At 40.0% G+C, this 17,072-nt stretch overlaps 1 protein-coding gene and 1 pseudogene across 1 annotated transcript in view; both read right to left on the bottom strand.

The window, feature by feature from the left end:
* Positions 1 to 17,072, bottom strand: part of LOC139000038 (zinc finger protein 93-like) — a 162,604-nt gene that overhangs the window by 141,546 nt on the left and 3,986 nt on the right. Inside the window, exons 6-7 of the mRNA XM_070402307.1 lie at positions 11,000 to 11,126; positions 5,278 to 5,351 (exon numbers count right to left, since the gene is read on the bottom strand). Coding sequence (XP_070258408.1) covers positions 5,278 to 5,351; positions 11,000 to 11,126 — 201 coding nt within the window. The remainder of the gene's footprint in view (positions 1 to 5,277; positions 5,352 to 10,999; positions 11,127 to 17,072) is intronic.
* Positions 1,014 to 17,072, bottom strand: part of LOC139000052 (zinc finger protein 91-like) — a 45,114-nt pseudogene continuing 29,055 nt past the window's right edge.

Here is a 17,072-nt window from a genome sequence, read left to right as displayed (position 1 = left end):
TGCATTCTGGACAAAATGAAGACAGAAGGGCCTCTCAACCTAGAAACAATGTCTGCTTCATCTATTTTCCCAATGACCATGTGAAAAACAAATCTTTTTTATTTTATATTAACACACCTCCACGATATTCCTCACTCCAGTAGCAGAAAATGGAACTATTGTCTAGGTGACATCAAATTCCTATGAATGATCCAGATCCAATAGTTTGTCCCGAACAGAACAAAACCATAAAGCCCCTGGTCCAGATAGAGACCTAGAGACAAAATATCAGGAGATTCTTTTTTTTTTTTTTTTAATATATTTTATTCATTTTTTACAGAGAGGGAGAGAGATAGAGAGCCAGAAACATTGATGAGAGAGAAACATTGATCAGCCACCTCCTGCACATCTCCCACTGGGGATGTGCCTGCAACCCAGGCACACGCCCCTGACCGGAACCGAACCCGGGACCCTTCAGTCCCCAGGCCGACGCTCTATCTACTGAGCCAAAGCGGTTTTGGCATCGGGAGATTCTTATACATATGAATGCTCCATGGGAACGTCAGGGAGTAGAGCAGAAGAGTATCCAGTATCTAGTTTCTTTAATTATTGTGTGATCCTTTGGGTTGGCCCATGAAAAGCATCTGATATTACCAGCTTATACAAATTTACAACAGTACACTGGAGAAGGAACGAGTGTGGGGCTTTCATTTCCATCTCTGTTTACCTGCTGTCCCTGGAATTTACAGTCACGGTTTGGAAAACACTGCAAGGACAGCTAATGCCTATAAACATACCTGTGGTCATGCTGTCAATATACGAAATAATTTTTGATGCAAAATAATAAAATGCTTCAACTGCAGATCTGCCACGGACTCTGGGGTTCCTCTAGACTGACCAACATTCAGCTACATTCAAGTAATTGAAAATAAAATTGGTTTTACACTGGTTGATTCTACCCGAAGGAAAAAGTTAATGAGGTAACACTGGAAATTTCTTCAGGATTCCAATGAAAATCAAGACAAGAGAAATCATTCCAGTTATAAAGTACACAGAAGCCAATTTATTATAGTCCAAAAATTAATAATATTCAAAACTTTAGAATCCAGCATAAAAATTCAATGGCGAGCTTCCTGAATGTAAAGCAAATATTTGCCAAATTCTGATGTTAGTTACATCATTAGTAAAATTCCAAAGTACTGAACAGAAGCTACAGGGGCCTGAAGAGCTGATGTGGAGAAAGAAGTTTAGATGCCATTGTTATAACACAGAAAGGAAAATTGTTGGGACTATAGAAACATCAATGATGAGAGGGAATCACTGATCGGCTGGCTCCTGAATGACCCACAACTGTAATTGAGCCACCAATCAGGGCCTGTGCCTTGAGCACGAATTGCACTCTGGCCTCCTGGTTCATATATCCAAGCTAAACCACTGAGGGAAGCCAGCCGGTGATTTCTCAAATTCTCTACAGTGTAAGAATTTCCTGCACTATAAAAGTCTCTGATATCCAGTAAATTTTGACCTCTTGGTACAGTGTGCAAGCCACGTCCCGTGTGGTTTCAGGGTTCGTGATCTGGAGAAGGGCCACGCGAAAATGACAGAGATGAGACAAGAAGTAATAATTTGGAAATATTGGGAGCCAGGAGGAAAGTCCAACACAAGGGGAAGGACTTAAACTGGTGACCAGGCCTTGCCAACCTTTTATTCAATTTTGGATACACATATATCCCTTGGTCAGGCAGGCAATTCTGGTAACAGACAGACTATCTTAAAGGTCAGTAAATATTAGTAAAGATTTACTCTGAGACTATTTGGTCAGGAAATAGCTTGAGCCCCCATTGTCTCGACTAAACAATCGGTGCATAACTCTGTCCCTTGCCAGGGCTCAAGGTTGAACCATGTTCCGGGCTCCTTGTTTACACTTTTCTAATAGTGAAGACAGTGGGTAGCTTCCAAAAGTACAGGATCTTGCACATGCTCTACATTTGAAAGGTTTCTTCTGCAGTATGAAGTCTCTCATGTGCAGTAATACATGCATGACTTTTAAGGCTTCACTACATTTTTCATATTCATAAGGCTTGTTTGTAGTCAGAATTCTCTGACATTCAATAACTTCTCACTGCTGGTCAAGGGCTTTTGACACTCCTCATATCTGTAATACTTCTCTCAAGTATGAACTCTGCTGTACAATAAGGCAGGAACACTCATTAAAGGCTTTGTTACATTTTCACATTTATAAGACTCCTCTCCAGTATGACTTCTCTGATATGCAGTAAGGTTTGAGGAACTGCCAATGGATGTGCCACATTCTCTTCATTTATGTGGCTTCTCTCCAGTATGAATTTTCTTATGCTTTGTAAGTTGTGAGGACCATCTAAAGGCTTTGCCACACTCTGTACATTTATAAGGCTTCTCTCCAGTATGGACTCTCTGATGTAGATTAAGGGAAGAGGAAGATGTAAAGGCTTTGCCACATTCTCTACATTTATAAGGCTTCTCTCCAGTATGAACTCTCTGATGTATATTAAGTCTTTTGGACTCATTGAAGGCTTTGCCACATTCTCTACATTTATAAGGCTTCTCTCCAGTGTGAACTCTCTGATGATAAGTAAGGTGTGAGGACCGGATAAAGGCTTTGCCACATTCTCTACATTTATAAGCCTTATCTCCAGTGTGAATTTTATGATGGCGAATAAGTTTTGAGGAATCACTGAAGGCTTTACCACATTCTCTACACTTATAAGGCTTCTCTCCAGTATGAACTCTCTGATGTATATTAAGGGAGTATGAACATCTAAAGGCTTTGCCACATTCTCTACATTTATAAGGCTTCTCTCCAGTATGAACTCTCTGATGACGATTAAGGCAGAAGGACTGGCTAAATACTTTGCCACATTCTCTACATTTATAAGGCTTTTCTCCAGTATGAACTCTCTGGTAACTAAGGGATTCGGACTGCCTAAAGGCCTTGCCAGATTCTCTATATTTATAAGGCTTCTCTCCAGTATGAACTCTGTGATGTTTATTAAGGGAGGAGGAAGTGCTAAAGGCTTTGCCACATTCACTACATTTATAAGGTTTCTCTCCAGTATGAACTCTGTGATGTTTATTCAGGGAGGAGGAATCACTAAATGCTTTGCCACATTCTCTACATTTGTATGGTTTCTCTCCAGTATGAACTTTCTGATGCTGAATCATGTTCGAGGCATGAAGGAATGCTTTACCACATTCTCTACATTTATAAGGTTTATCCTCAGTATGAACACCTTGATGTTTAGTAAGTCCTGCATGGCTGGTAAAGGATTTGCCACATTCTCTACATTCATAAGGTTTCTCTCCAGTGTGAATTCTCTGATGAATAGTAACGGTTGAGGGCCGGCTAAAGGCTTTGTCACATTCTCTACATTGATATGGCTTCTCTCCAGTATGAACTCTCAGATGTCGGTTAAGGTTTGCAGACTCACTGAATGCTTTTCCACATTCTGTACATTTATAAGGCTTCTCTCCAGTATGTATTCTCTGGTGTCGATTAAGGTTTGTGGATTCACTGAATGCTTTGCCACATTTTGTACATTTATAAGGCTTCTCTCCAGTATGAACTTTCCGATGTCGAAACATGTTTGAGGTGTGGAGGAATGCTTTACCACATTCTCTACATTTATAAGGCTTACCTTCAGTATGAACACTATGATGATTAGTAAGAACTGTATGGCTGTTAAAGGCTTTGACACATTCTCTATATTTATAAGGTTTCTCTCTAGTGTGAATTCCTTGATGAAGAATAAGGTTTGAGGGCCGACTAAAGGTTTTGCCACATTCTGAACATTTATAAGACTTTTCTTGATTATTATTTGTACGATGTTGGGTATGTCTTGAGGACTGACTAAAGTCTTTTCCATTTTCCCTGAGTTTGCAAAATGTTGCTATAGTGTGAAATCTTGCCTTATGTATAATAAGAGATGAATGATATTTAAAGGCTTTGCCACATGATTTACATTTGCAAGGCTTTGCTCCAGTATGAATTGTCTGATTTAGAGTACAACCTGAAGGCCAAATAGACGTTTTAACAGAATCTTTACATGTATAAGGTTTTTCTCCACTATGAACTTTTTTGCATCTATTTAGATTGAATATTTGACTGAAGACTCTCCCACACGGATTCCATTTGTAAGCCTCCTCCGTAGCATGTATATTCTCTTGTTCACGGTATTTTGAAGAATGCTGAAAAGACTGGATACATTTACTTCCTTTGTGTGTCTTCTCCACAATAGGAATAACCTGACGTATACTGTGATTGGACATTTGGTCAAATACTTTTCCACTTTTACAACGGTCCTCTGCAAGCTCACTTGTCCGATGATTAAGATATGACTCTTGCTTAAAGTTGTTCCAATGTTCATTCCATTGATAACTGCTATCTCCATTATGTGTACTCTGGTGATAATGGGAGATAGAAAGACCTTTACTGACAGTTATAATTTTATGAAAAATGCTTGTTCCATAAGAACCATTCTGTGATACTCATTAAACCATGATGGTTGTATAGGAAAAGCTTTCCTAATTTATTGAAATTATAGATAAAAAATAAATACAAAACATTAATTGTCAGAGGAAGAATGAATCTTTGTTTAAAAGATTGCCAAACTGCCCAGCCATCATGCCTCAGTGGTTAAGCTTTGACATATGAACAAGATCATGATTCCATTCCCAGTAAGGGGACAGGGCCTGCCTGTGAGAATGGTCCTTAGTGGGAGGCATGCAGGAGGCAGCCAATGAATGATTCTCTCTCATCATTGTTGTTTTCCTCTCCCTCTTTCTCTCCATTACGCTCTGAAATCAATAAAGACATATTTTTTAATAAAAAATATCATAAAAAATTGCCAAATTCAGCACATTTTAATTTTATGGATACATTATGAATCTATATATTTTAGAAATGATTGAAAGTTTAATCCCACTCTACATTTTAAACAATTCAAATAATTATTTATTCTAGAGACTATGTGAATTCCTAGTTTTTCCAAATTCTCTTTCCAAGAATGCGTAACAGTAAAAAGTTGATTTTGACTTTCACGTGCAGAAACACATTGATTTGCCAATGTAACTGACTTTAAATTGGAAGATTTCCCAAAGGCATAATACACCTGACTTCTTTTATAACAAGAGTTTTATTATGATAACTGCTTCAGATTTGTTCTATTTATATTCACTTCACCTCTTCTCATCACACTCTTTCTCAGATTCAAAGGCTTTCATTAAGTGTGCATTATCAAAGCAACATCTTTTATATCTTACCAGTATTATTTCAGAGAATAAATCATGTACTCCGGGCTTTAGCATAAAGGCCTGGTTATCTTTAGATGATGTAGCTGAAAGAAAACATATTTTTAGTTTTGACAATCAGATGAGTGCACCTTGAAGTTACCAACAAGTATTGACCAAATGACATTTTGGATGATTCCAAGAGCAAGTGATGAATTTAAACAAAGCTCAAGATAGGTACAATGAAGAAAACTCACATCAAAGAGTTGCTTACATTTGCCAATGATACCTGCTCAAACGCCCTGGCACACAGTAGCAATATTATAAAAACACTCCCAGTTTATTCACTAGAGAGAGAGAGAGAGAGAGAGAAAGATGAAGAAAGTGTATGATCAATGATCTCCCTGTTTTGAGGGCTCCTGAAGAACATGTGTCTCTTGTGCATGACACAGAGTTTGAACAGAATTGCAGTAAAGTGTGAATACCCTGTGGTAGCTGCTACAAAGAAACAATGAAAAATAGTTCAAACGCCACAAAGACTGTGATTCTGCAGATATATATGAAGCCTGAAAAGATACTGTGGGTCTGAAAAAGACACAGAAAACATTTCCAAATGGGAAATTAAACAGACAACCGAACCAAGAATACAGATCCTGAAAATAGTATTGACCGAAAGTAGAATTTGTGCCACAGATGGTTATTATTTGTTTCCTCCTATAGAAAGCATGTTCCAAAGCCTGCTTGTTTACAATTCCAGAATCTCAACAAAAGATATCAAGTACTGCAAAGAAAAAGAAAAAGTGTACCATCAGGAAAACAGAATAAATGTAATCAAACTGGCACTACATTAATGCAAATATATTAATTATCTCAAAAAGAATGGTAAATAAATACGTTAATGCCAATAAGGGGGGAAAAATACAACTATATAATATCACCAAAACATTATATATCCAAAATAAAAATACAATGAGAGAATATTTTATAAACACCACACCGAAAGGGGATATTTCAAAACATAATACCAGAATTAACAAATACAGTAGAGTCATTAATGAAAGACATTTTCAACTTAAAACATCAAAGAATTTGCCTGGAAGCGGTGGCTCAGTGGTTGAGGTTCGATCTATGAACCAGGAGGTCACGGTTTGGTTCCACATCAGGGCACAGGCCTAGGTTGAAGGCTTGATCACCGATCATGCAGGAGGCAGCTGATCAATGATTCTCTCTGTTTACTGATGTTTCTATCTTTCTCTCCCACTCCCTATATCTCTGAAATCAATAAGGATATATTTTAAAAATAAAAATTAAGCCCTGACCGGTTTGGCTCAGTGGATAGAGTGTCGGACTGTGGACCAAAGGGTCCCAGGTTCGATTCCAGTCAAGGGCATGTACCTTGGTTGCAGGCACCATCCCCAGTAGGGAGTGTGCAGGAGGCAGCTGATCGATGTTTCTCTCTCATCGATGTTTCTAACTCTCTATCCCTCTCCCTTCCTCTCTGTAAAAAAAAATCAATAATAAAAAAACAATCCTGTAGGTTGCTTAGTGTAAAAAAAATCAATAAAATATATTTTAAAAAAAGAAAAAAATAATAAAAATTAAATAATCAAAGAATTTGTACATAAATTATTAAAATGTTAATTAATTAACATTTTGATGAATAAAAGCCAACAAACATGTGCAAATATGAAGAGAACTGCCGAAACCGGTTTGGCTCAGTGGACAGAGCATCGGCCTGCGGACTGAAAGGTCCCAGGTTCGATTCCGGTCAAGGGCATGTACCTGGGTTGCGGGCACATCCCCAGTGGGAGATGTGCAGGAGGCAGCTGATTGATGTTTCTCTCATCGATGTTTCTAACTCTCTATCTCTCTCCCTTCCTCTCTGTAAAAAACCAATAAAATATATTTAAAAAAAAATATGAAGAGAACTTCAGAAATCCCTGACACTAATAAATCGACCTCCAAGAGGATCCCATAAAGACAGGAATGTGGAAAGGAGTAGCTAGGTATATAAAAAATTAATCATGCCCTGACCGGTTTGGCTCAGTGGATAGAGCGTTGGCCTGCGGACTGAAGGGTCCCACGTTCAATTCCGGTCAAGGGCATGTACCTTGGTTGTGGGGCACATCCCCAGTGGGGGGTATGCAGGAGGCAGCTGATCAATGTTTCTCTCTCATCGATGTTTCTAACTCTCTATCCCTCTCCCTTCCTCTCTGTAAAAAATCAATAAAATATATTTTAAAAAAATAAAGTACTGGTTTGGATATTTTTTCTGAAGCATAACAAAGAAGCCAAGAAATAAATAAATGAGACTACAAAAGAATAAGTTTGGCATACCAAAAGGAACCACAAAATAAACAAAAACATAAACCCAGCAATGTTACATCCTCAAAAGCTAAAGATCCAAAATATATAAGGAACTCACACAACTTAACACCAAAAAGATAATATGATTAGAAGTGGGCAGAAGACTTGAATAGACATTTCCCAAACAGGACATAAAGTTGCGCAATAGACATATTAAATGATGTTCAAATCATTCATCATCAAAGAAATGTAAATGGACACCACCATGAAATACCACCAAACACCTAACAAGATGGCAATCATCCATAAATCAAAAAACGACAAGTATTACAAACGAAATGGAGCAATGAGAACATTAGTGCACCATCAGCAAGATTGTAAACACATTGGTGCCGTCACTAACAAAACATGATGGAGGATTTTCCAATATTTACAAACAAGTACCAGGTTACACAGCAATTCCATTTCTGGGGATTTATACAGAGAACACGAATTTAAAAAGATATACCCACCCATATATCCATTGCAGCACTATTTGCAATAGTGAAGATATGGGACTGAAAAAAAGGACTATTTTTATAATGATGCTCTACCATTCAAAATAAATTAAAAGACTTCATTTGATATATGACATGTAAGGAAACAAAATTTATATCTCAACTCATCTTCAAGACATGACTCACTATATCTTTATTCCAGAAATGACACAATAGCTGCAAATATAACTTACACGTTATCATATACAATAAAAGCCTAATATGCTAAGTGTCCAGTCGACCAGTTGACCGTTCAACCAATCAAAGCATTACGCTAATTATATGCTAAGGCAGCTGAACCACTCGCTATGATGTGCACTGAACACCAGGGATCAGACGCTCCGAGGGGTAGGTTACCTTGCTGCTGGGGTTCGGCCAATTGGGACTGAGCAAGACGGGCCAGACATGCCCTGGAGCCCTCCTGTAGTCCCTCCCTAGCTGACCAAACTCCTGCATCTCTACTAGGCCCTGATCATGAACTGGTGGGGTCCCTCGGCCTGGCCTGCGCCCTTTCGTAACCCAGGACCTCTCAAGGGATGTTGGAGAGCAGGTTTCGGAGAGAAGGTTTCGGCTCGATATAGCAGGCAAGGCTGAGGGACCCCACAGGAACAAGAATTCGTGCACTGGGCCTCTAGTTGAATATAAAATAAAACTACATTTATTTTATACACTGCACATTCCTGAGAGTTAAATACATAACCATACTTGTATTTCAATCCACTGTATTAAAACAGAAACTCCCAATGTATCAACTCAAACATTAAAGAAAAAAACAATAAATATGGTATCCACAACAGAAAAACGAAAATCCACAGGCTGAGAAAATATATTTGTAAAAGTTAACACACCCTGACTGGCATGGCTCAGCAGTTGAGCATCAACCTGAGAATCAGGAGGACATGGTTCGAATCCTGGTCAGGGCACATGCCCAAGTTGCCGGCTCAATCTCAAGTAGTGGGTGTGCAGGAAGCAGCTGATCAAAGATTCGCTCTGATCATTGAGGTTTCTCTCTTTCCCTCTCCCTTTTTCTCTGAAATCAATATATATATATGTAGTCAACATGTATAGGATAATTATGCAAAACAGAGAAAGAAGTCTTCAAACTCAACATTGACAAAATAACCAACATGACTGAAAGGGGCCAAACACCTTAACATAAGTACTAAAAAATATATACACATAGAAAATCAGAAGATCCTGCACCTCATATGTCACTAAGGAAATGCACATTATAACAATGAGAAGTAGCAGGCAAGCAACACTCAACCACCATTGAAAGGGTCAGAATCCAGAACACTGACCCCACCAAATGCCTTGGTGATGTGGAGCAATTGGAACTCCAATCACTGCTGGTGAAAATGTCAAATGCTACAGCCCCTTGGGAAGATGGTCTGGAGGTTTTTATGAAATTAAATATAAACTTGCCATGGGATCCACTAATTGGGCTCCTCACTATTAAACCAAAAATTAAGACTTTTATCTACAGCTCTGGCCAGTTTGGCTCAGTGGATAGAGCATCGGTCTGCGGACTCAAGGGTCCCGGTTCGATTCCGGTCAAGGGCATGTGCCTTGGTTGCGGGCACGACCCCAGTAGGGGGTGTGCAGGAGGCAGCTGGTCGATGTTTCTCTCTCATCGATGTTTCTAACTCTCTATCCCTCTCCCTTCCTCTCTGTAAAAGGTCAGTAAAGTGTATTTAAAAAATAAAAACACTTTTATCTACATAAAAGCCTACAAGGGGCTGTTTATTCATAATTTACAAAAACTAAAAGCAATGAAGAGGTCCGTCAACAAGTGAATGGATAAATACACTGAAGGAAATACAAGGAAGTCTTGATCACTACTATAAAGAAATAATACATCAAGCCATGAAAAGACATAATAAAAACCTAAATGGAGAGAACTACGTAAAAGAATACAATCTGCCTGCACAGGTAGTAGGCCAGTTGCTTAAATGACTGTACCGATATACCAAAGTCAGAGGTTTTCTCTCTGGTCGGGCACATACCAAAAAAATCAATTAACGACCAGCTGAAGTTTCTCTCTCTCTCTAACTCTCCCTTCCTCCCTGAAATCAAGAAAACCTTAAAAAATATAAGAAAATGCAGTGTGAATTTTGATAGATAAAGGCTTTCCCATTTCCAATCCTGGTTGCTCAATGGCCAGAAGACATGGTAGAATCTTAGAATATTCTAGAAAATTATTTTCTAAAATATTATTTTTGATACTATCTTAATCACTGTGGATGACATGTAAAGTGTGCAAACACTAAGTTTCTAATTCACATACATCACAAAGCCTTTCTTTTCTACACCAAAGAAGCCCAATTTGTTCCTTTTTAAAAATATATACATATGTTTATTGCTTTTAGAGAGGAAGGGAGAGGCAGGGAGGGATAGAAACATTAATGATGTGAGAGAATCATTGATTAGTTGACTCCTTCACACCTCATATTGGGCAGCAAGCCCACAACCCTGGCATTGGCCCTTGACCAAAATTGAACTCGGGACCTTTCAGTCTGCAGGCCAGTGCTCTATCCACTAAGCCAAACCAGCTAGGGCCCAATTTTTCCTTGAGAGCAAAAATCTACTATAGAAAGCAGAAGGCCCCTAGACATCTATCTATATATATAAAAAGGCTGATATGCAAATTGCCCACTTCTGAATTCAACTGGGAGAGTGGGAGTTCGGTTGTTCATTAGGACCTGTGCTGACCACCAGGGGAACATGGCAGGTGACCAGCGGCAGCAAGGCGCCGAGGGAGCAAGAGAAGGAGGAGCACAGGAGGCAGGGAGGCCACGCCTAGGGAGCCTACCCCCGAGAGAATTTCGTGCACCAGTCCTCTAGTGTTAAAATAATAAAGGAAACAAAACCCTGGAGATGGAGTAGGAACTCGGGAAGGAAGCCATCCTCACCCAGAGAAGCCAGGTTGCTGTAGTTCTCCAACATGACATCCATGTATAATTTCTGTTGAGCTGCGTCCAGGCATTCCCACTCCTCCTGAGAGAAATCTATGGCCACATCCCTGAAGGTCAATGGTCCCTGAAATAAAAGACACATTTACCAAGAGGTCACCAGAAGAGTTCATAATGTCACCCGACATGAAAACAGTGTTTAGGGAGAAGTGGTTGGGTCCTAGGGGAATATCCTGAATCATCCAGTAAGATCACTTTGCCCTAATAACCTTCTCTGATGTGTTTGCTAACACTGACAAATGAGGACGACACATGTCCACTAGCCCACGGTACCGATTTTACTTAGAGGAAAATAAACTTTAAAATTAAGGCATCTTCCTAGCCGGTCTGGCTCAATGGATAGACTCTTGGCCTGCTCACTAGGAACTGCACTGAGTGGATAAAATGACTGCAGAGTCACAGGTTTGATACCGGTCAAGGACACATGTCGGGGTTGCAGGCTTCATCCCCAGTAGGGGGTGTGCAGGAGGCAGGCAAGTAATGATTCTCTCTCATCATTCATGTTTCTCTCTCTCTCTCCCTTCCTCTCTGAAATAAATACAAATATATTTAAAAAAATTTTAAATGAAATAAAATTAAGGCCAGGACACAGGCATACGGATTTCTGAGTGCTGTGTTTGCATCCTTCAGTGTCAGTGGTGTATATTTCTCAACTGTAAATGACTTGGTGGGTTGGAAGTATAGGGACATCTTCGAAACTGTGAAGCAGAACACATTGAAAGGAACTTCTGTCAAGACACAGATTCTGATCCAGGTTCTGAGATGGGGCCTGTGTTTCCACAGGGGTAACAAGCTCAATTTTTACTTGTGATGCCAATGTTTCTGCATCATGTGCCATAATTCTGAATACACAGTCAAAAAAGGAAAAAACTCATATAGAACTTTGAACTAAAAGGGTTTGTTCATAGAGTACAGTTCTCATAGAATATGACACATAGGAATCACAATCCTAGTTGGAAATTTACTATGAGTAATCTTACAACAAGATTATCCTGCCTGCTCCAGTTGGTGTGGCCCGGTGGTTGAGGGCTGACCCATGCACCAAGAAGTCACTGGTTTGATATCTGGTCTAGACACACGACCAAGTTGTGGGCTCGATCCCCAGTGTGGGTTTTGCTAGAGGCAGCTAATCAATGATTCTCTCTCATCATTGATGTTTCGATCTCTCTCTGTCTCTCCCTTCCTATCTGAAATTCATAAAAATGTACTTGAGGGGAAAAAAAGAAAAAGTAGCTGACATAATGTTAACAGTTTAGGAACAGAGACACACATTTTACAACTATGAAACCAAGATGATTTAGTGATTCCATAAATCTCATGAATGTATTTGTTTGATCTCCTTTATGTTTTATAAACACAATAAGGAGAGAAACATAAGGATAGAAAACAAGTTAGACCTATTGTTTCCTTTGTGTGGTTGTAAATACTCACATGGGGAGGTTTTTTCCATTGAGTTTTGGAGGGTAGAAGGCAGGAAGGTAGAGGCACGAAAGGCAATGAGAGAGAGAGAGAGTGAGCAATGTGAAAGTGACACATGGATCAATTGCCTACCATAGGTACCAAGGACCTACTTCCCCTGGACCAGGAATCAAACCCTCAACCCATGATCCACCCCAGGCTGGGGGAACTAATTTTTCTTACTCATACATTACTTTCAAAATTTTTATATATCATTAGTGGAGAGCTATGTCAGAAATTTAATGAAACTGAACATACATTAATATGTCATTCTTGGAAACTTTCTAGAAAATACAAAAAATGATAAGGTAGGGTCTGTGATGTGAGCAAAGGATATAATGAAAAGTTGAAGAATCAAGGCCTGATTGTTTAAAGGTCCCATGAAAAAGCCAATGATCTGTAGGAAATAAAAGCAAGTCCTCCATTTTCCAAAGCAAACACAAACTAAGAAGAGGGACATGTCCAGATGTGAAGTGATGGTCTTTGCACAACTTTCGTTAACTCCCTACTATACCCTTGTTATTAAGAAAGGGAGACTATTAACTCCACAGTGAGGGGAGCACCTCTGCCATGTGATCATCAGGTGGACGGCGACAATAATGGATATCAGGTGACTGAGGCACACGGAAGGAAAGGTCACCACTGCTGTGACATTCCTTCCAAAAATACATCAATAAATATGCTGGAAGCTATCCATTGTCTACACAAATATGAAAGTGCAACAGGGAACTTGGAAGGCTGATAATCTTGAGCTTTAGCAAGGGCTAAAGCTATGCACCCATTGTTCTGTCCTGCTAATGATGGCTCAAGCAATTTCCTTACCTAATAGTCTCAAAGTAAATCTTTACAAATATTTACTAACCTTTAAGATAGTCTTTCCACTGGATTGCCTGCCCAGCTAAGGGCAAGATGTGTATTCTAAAACTGAATAAAAGCCCACAGCGCCTCAGCTGCAGAGAGCCTCTCCACTAGAAAGGTTTCTGCCTGGCCCCCATGCCTTCTAACTTCCTATTTCTTGTCAGTGCATTTGTTTGTGCGTGGCCCCTTTACCAAATCATGAACCCCAGTCGCAAATGCATACGGCTTTACAAGATAAATATGTGAAAATGATCACAAATAAACATTAATTTTTGCAAGTGTCAATCCATAGGTACCTCTCACATTCTGTAAGCTAATAGTACATTTAACTATCAAGTCTTTTGTACTAATCTAGTGAGCAAGTCTCTTCCATTTATTCTTCTTATAGAACTTGCCGAGCAATTCTGAGCTGTCAAATGTGCATTTTCTCACCCCTGATCAAGAGCTGATGCTGCAGCCACTTGAACCTAAAACCTGCCTTTCCCCTCTTCAAGACACAAGAGGCTCTGACCCCATCCCAATAGGGATGTTAGACATGGATGCCTTCCCAGGTGGGTCTGTCACAAAAGGGATGTTCTGAGTAGTTGAAAGTCGTTAATTAAAGGTGGGAATGCTGCCGAAACCGGTTTGGCTCAGTGGATAGAGCGTCGGCCTGCGGACTGAAGGGTCCCGGGTTCGATTCCGGTCAAGGGCATGTACCTGGGTTGCGGGCACATCCCCAGTGGGAGATGTGCAGGAGGCAGCTGATCGATGTTTCTCTCTCATCGATGTTTCTAACTCTCTATCTCTCTCCCTTCCTCTCTGTAAAAAATCAATAAAAAAAAATATATTTAAAGGTGGGAATGCTTCCTGACCTTGGGGAGGCTGCATAAAATGAAGGCAGAGAAGGCTCTGGGACAAAGGAGACAAGTATAGCCTGGCCAGTGAGGCTCAGAGGCAGAGTGTTGACCTACGAACCAGGAGGGCAGGGTTCCATTCCTGAACACTCCAGGTTTCGGACTGGATCCCCAGTTGGGGGGGTGCAGTAGGCCGCTGATCAAGGATTCTCTTTTCTCATTGATGTTTCTATCTGTCTCTCCCTCTCCTTACCATTCTGAAACCAATAAAAACACATATTAAAAATGAGAGAGGGAAATATACAAACTGTTGACATTGACTATCCTAAGAAAAAAGGAAAGAATTAAGGAAAGGAAAACAACCTGCAACGGCAAGAACATCAGAAGTAGAGAAATATGGAGGAGAGGAAGGAGCCCCAGAGACAGGAAGTGGAGCTGACAAGAGAGAGGCACCCTGGTGAACAGAAGTGCAGGCAACGAAGTGGGAGGCACTTCAGATAGGTAGCCTGGTCCAGAGGAGAAGAACTGGGGGAGCGAGTGCAGGGACAGAAAGGGGGGCTCAGGGATGATGGAACAGAGGGAGAAGAAACACTGAATCAGCCAGCTGTGGGGAACAGGACTGTAACAGGGGCAGCAGAGCGGACACAGGTGTAATAAGGGCAAGAGAAATATATACACAGATGTTCAAGAAAAAGCAAACATAGCCTCTGACACAAGACCCATCCTTTACCTGGAAAGCAGCCATTTGGTCCTGGTCCTGATCGGGGTCTGGGTTGTTTTCTCAGGTGACAATATCTATTTTTATTGATTTCAGAATGGGAGGGAGAGGGGGGGAGGGATAGAAACATCAATGATGAGAGAGAATCATTGATTGGCTGTCTCCTGCAAGCCTCCCAGTGGGGACTAAGCCGAAAAACAAGACCAGGAATAAAACTGTTACCTCCTGGTCCATAGGTCCACCTTCAACCACTGAACCATGCTGATTGGACTTTTCCTGTGTCCCCCTCCATCTCTCTGCTCTTTTTCCCCTTTTCTCTATTCTGTCCCTGCTCCTGCACCATGAAACTCCCGAAACCTATTTCACCTTCAGTTGCCCTTTCTCTATGGCAGTGATTCCCAAAGTGGGCGCTACCGCCCCCTGGTGGGCGCTGCAGTGATGGGGGGGGGGGGGCGGTGATGGCCACAGGTGCATTTGTTTTAACTTTTTTTGTATTACCTTTCTATTCTGAGTTCAATAAATAGTTTCATAATTTCAAACTTCAATGTTTCTAATTTACACCTTTCTTTACTATATTTTACGAAAAAGGTAGAAACATTAATACATATATCTTTCTGTTTAATTGCTATTAAAATTTTAAAAAAATTAATTTCCAGGGGGCGCTGAGTAATATTTTTTCTGGAAAGGGGGCGGTAGGCCAAATAAGTTTGGGAACCACTGCTCTATGGTCTTTCTGATTGCTCCTATCTATGTACACACCTGGTTCTTTCTCTTCCCACTTCTGTGTCCCCTCTGCAGTCCCTGCTATAGTCTGTCCTGTTACCCACAGCTGGCTGACTCTCAGTTCTGCTTCTCCCTCTCCTCTGTCATCCCTACTAGTACAACTAAAAAAGAAAGAAAAGAAAGAAACCTCATAAATATTCACAGAATTTTCTGTAACTGAGAAGAAGAATAAAGACAGGTTAAGCAAGTAAAAAAAAAAAAGCTCAAACAATGTTAACATTGTATGTAGAGACAGATGTACATATGAGAACTATGTACAACATAAAAGCCATAGAAAACAGAATTGTCATGTCAATGAAATCAAGACTATTTTGTGATTCCATAAGTTTCATGGATCCATTTGTGAACAATACACGTTGAGTATTATAAACACAATAAGGCGAGGAATTCAAATAATGATAGAAAATAAATTAAACCTATTGTTTCTTAGAAACTCATTTACTGGAAAATATCTGTGTGTCATTAGTGGAGAGCTACAATCATAGAAATTTAACTGAAGGTATGTTAATAATATAATTCTTCTAAACGTTTCAGAAAATTCAAAAAGTGGTCATGTAAAGTATGTCCCTGACATGAGTATGGAAATATAATGAATATTTACAGGAAGAAGGCCTAATTGGTTAAAGCTCCTATGTCAAAAGCCAATGATCTGTAGGAAAGAAAAGTAGGATGTCTATCTCCCAAACCAAACAGAAGCTAAGAAGTGGGGCTCTTCCAGATGCCATGTGATCGACTTTGCCCTATCTCTCAACAAATCCCTACTAAACGCTTCCTACTGAGAAAGGGAGACTATCAACTCTACAGTGAGGGGAGGGCCTTGGCCACGTGAACATCAGGTGACTGAGGCACATGGAAGGACAGGTCACCCCTGCTGACATGACTGGCAAAAATATATCAAAAAAGAAATAATTATGTGGAAATGATTACAATTAAACATTAATTTTTGCAAATGTCAATCCACGTGTACCTCATGTTCTATAAGCTAATGGAACATTCAAATAGCAAGTAGCCAATACCGGTTTGGCTCAGTGGATAGAGCGTCGGCCTGCGGACTGAAGGGTCCCAGGTTCGATTCTGGTCGGGTGCATGTGCCTGGGTTGTGAGCACATCCCCAGTGGGAGATGTGCAGGGGGCAGCTGATCGATGTTTCTCTCTCATCGATGTTTCTAGCTCTCTATCTCTCTCCATTCCTCTCTCTGTGAAAAATCAATAAAATATATATTTTAAAAAAAAGAATAAATAGCAAGTACTTCATACTAATCTAGTGATCAAGTCTCTTCTGTTTACTCTCCTTTCAGACCTTTGAGCTATTCTGAGCAGTAAGATGTGCGTCATCTTTTTTTTTTTTTTTTTTAGTATA

The sequence above is a fragment of the Myotis yumanensis genome, unplaced genomic scaffold (assembly GCF_028538775.1).
Source record: "Myotis yumanensis isolate MYYU_CA2020_CCGP unplaced genomic scaffold, mMyoYum1.0.hap1 SCAF_23, whole genome shotgun sequence".
Taxonomy (NCBI): Eukaryota; Metazoa; Chordata; class Mammalia; order Chiroptera; family Vespertilionidae; genus Myotis; species Myotis yumanensis.
Note: the sequence above shows the minus strand (reverse complement) of the source record. Positions and strands in the feature narration are given on the sequence as shown.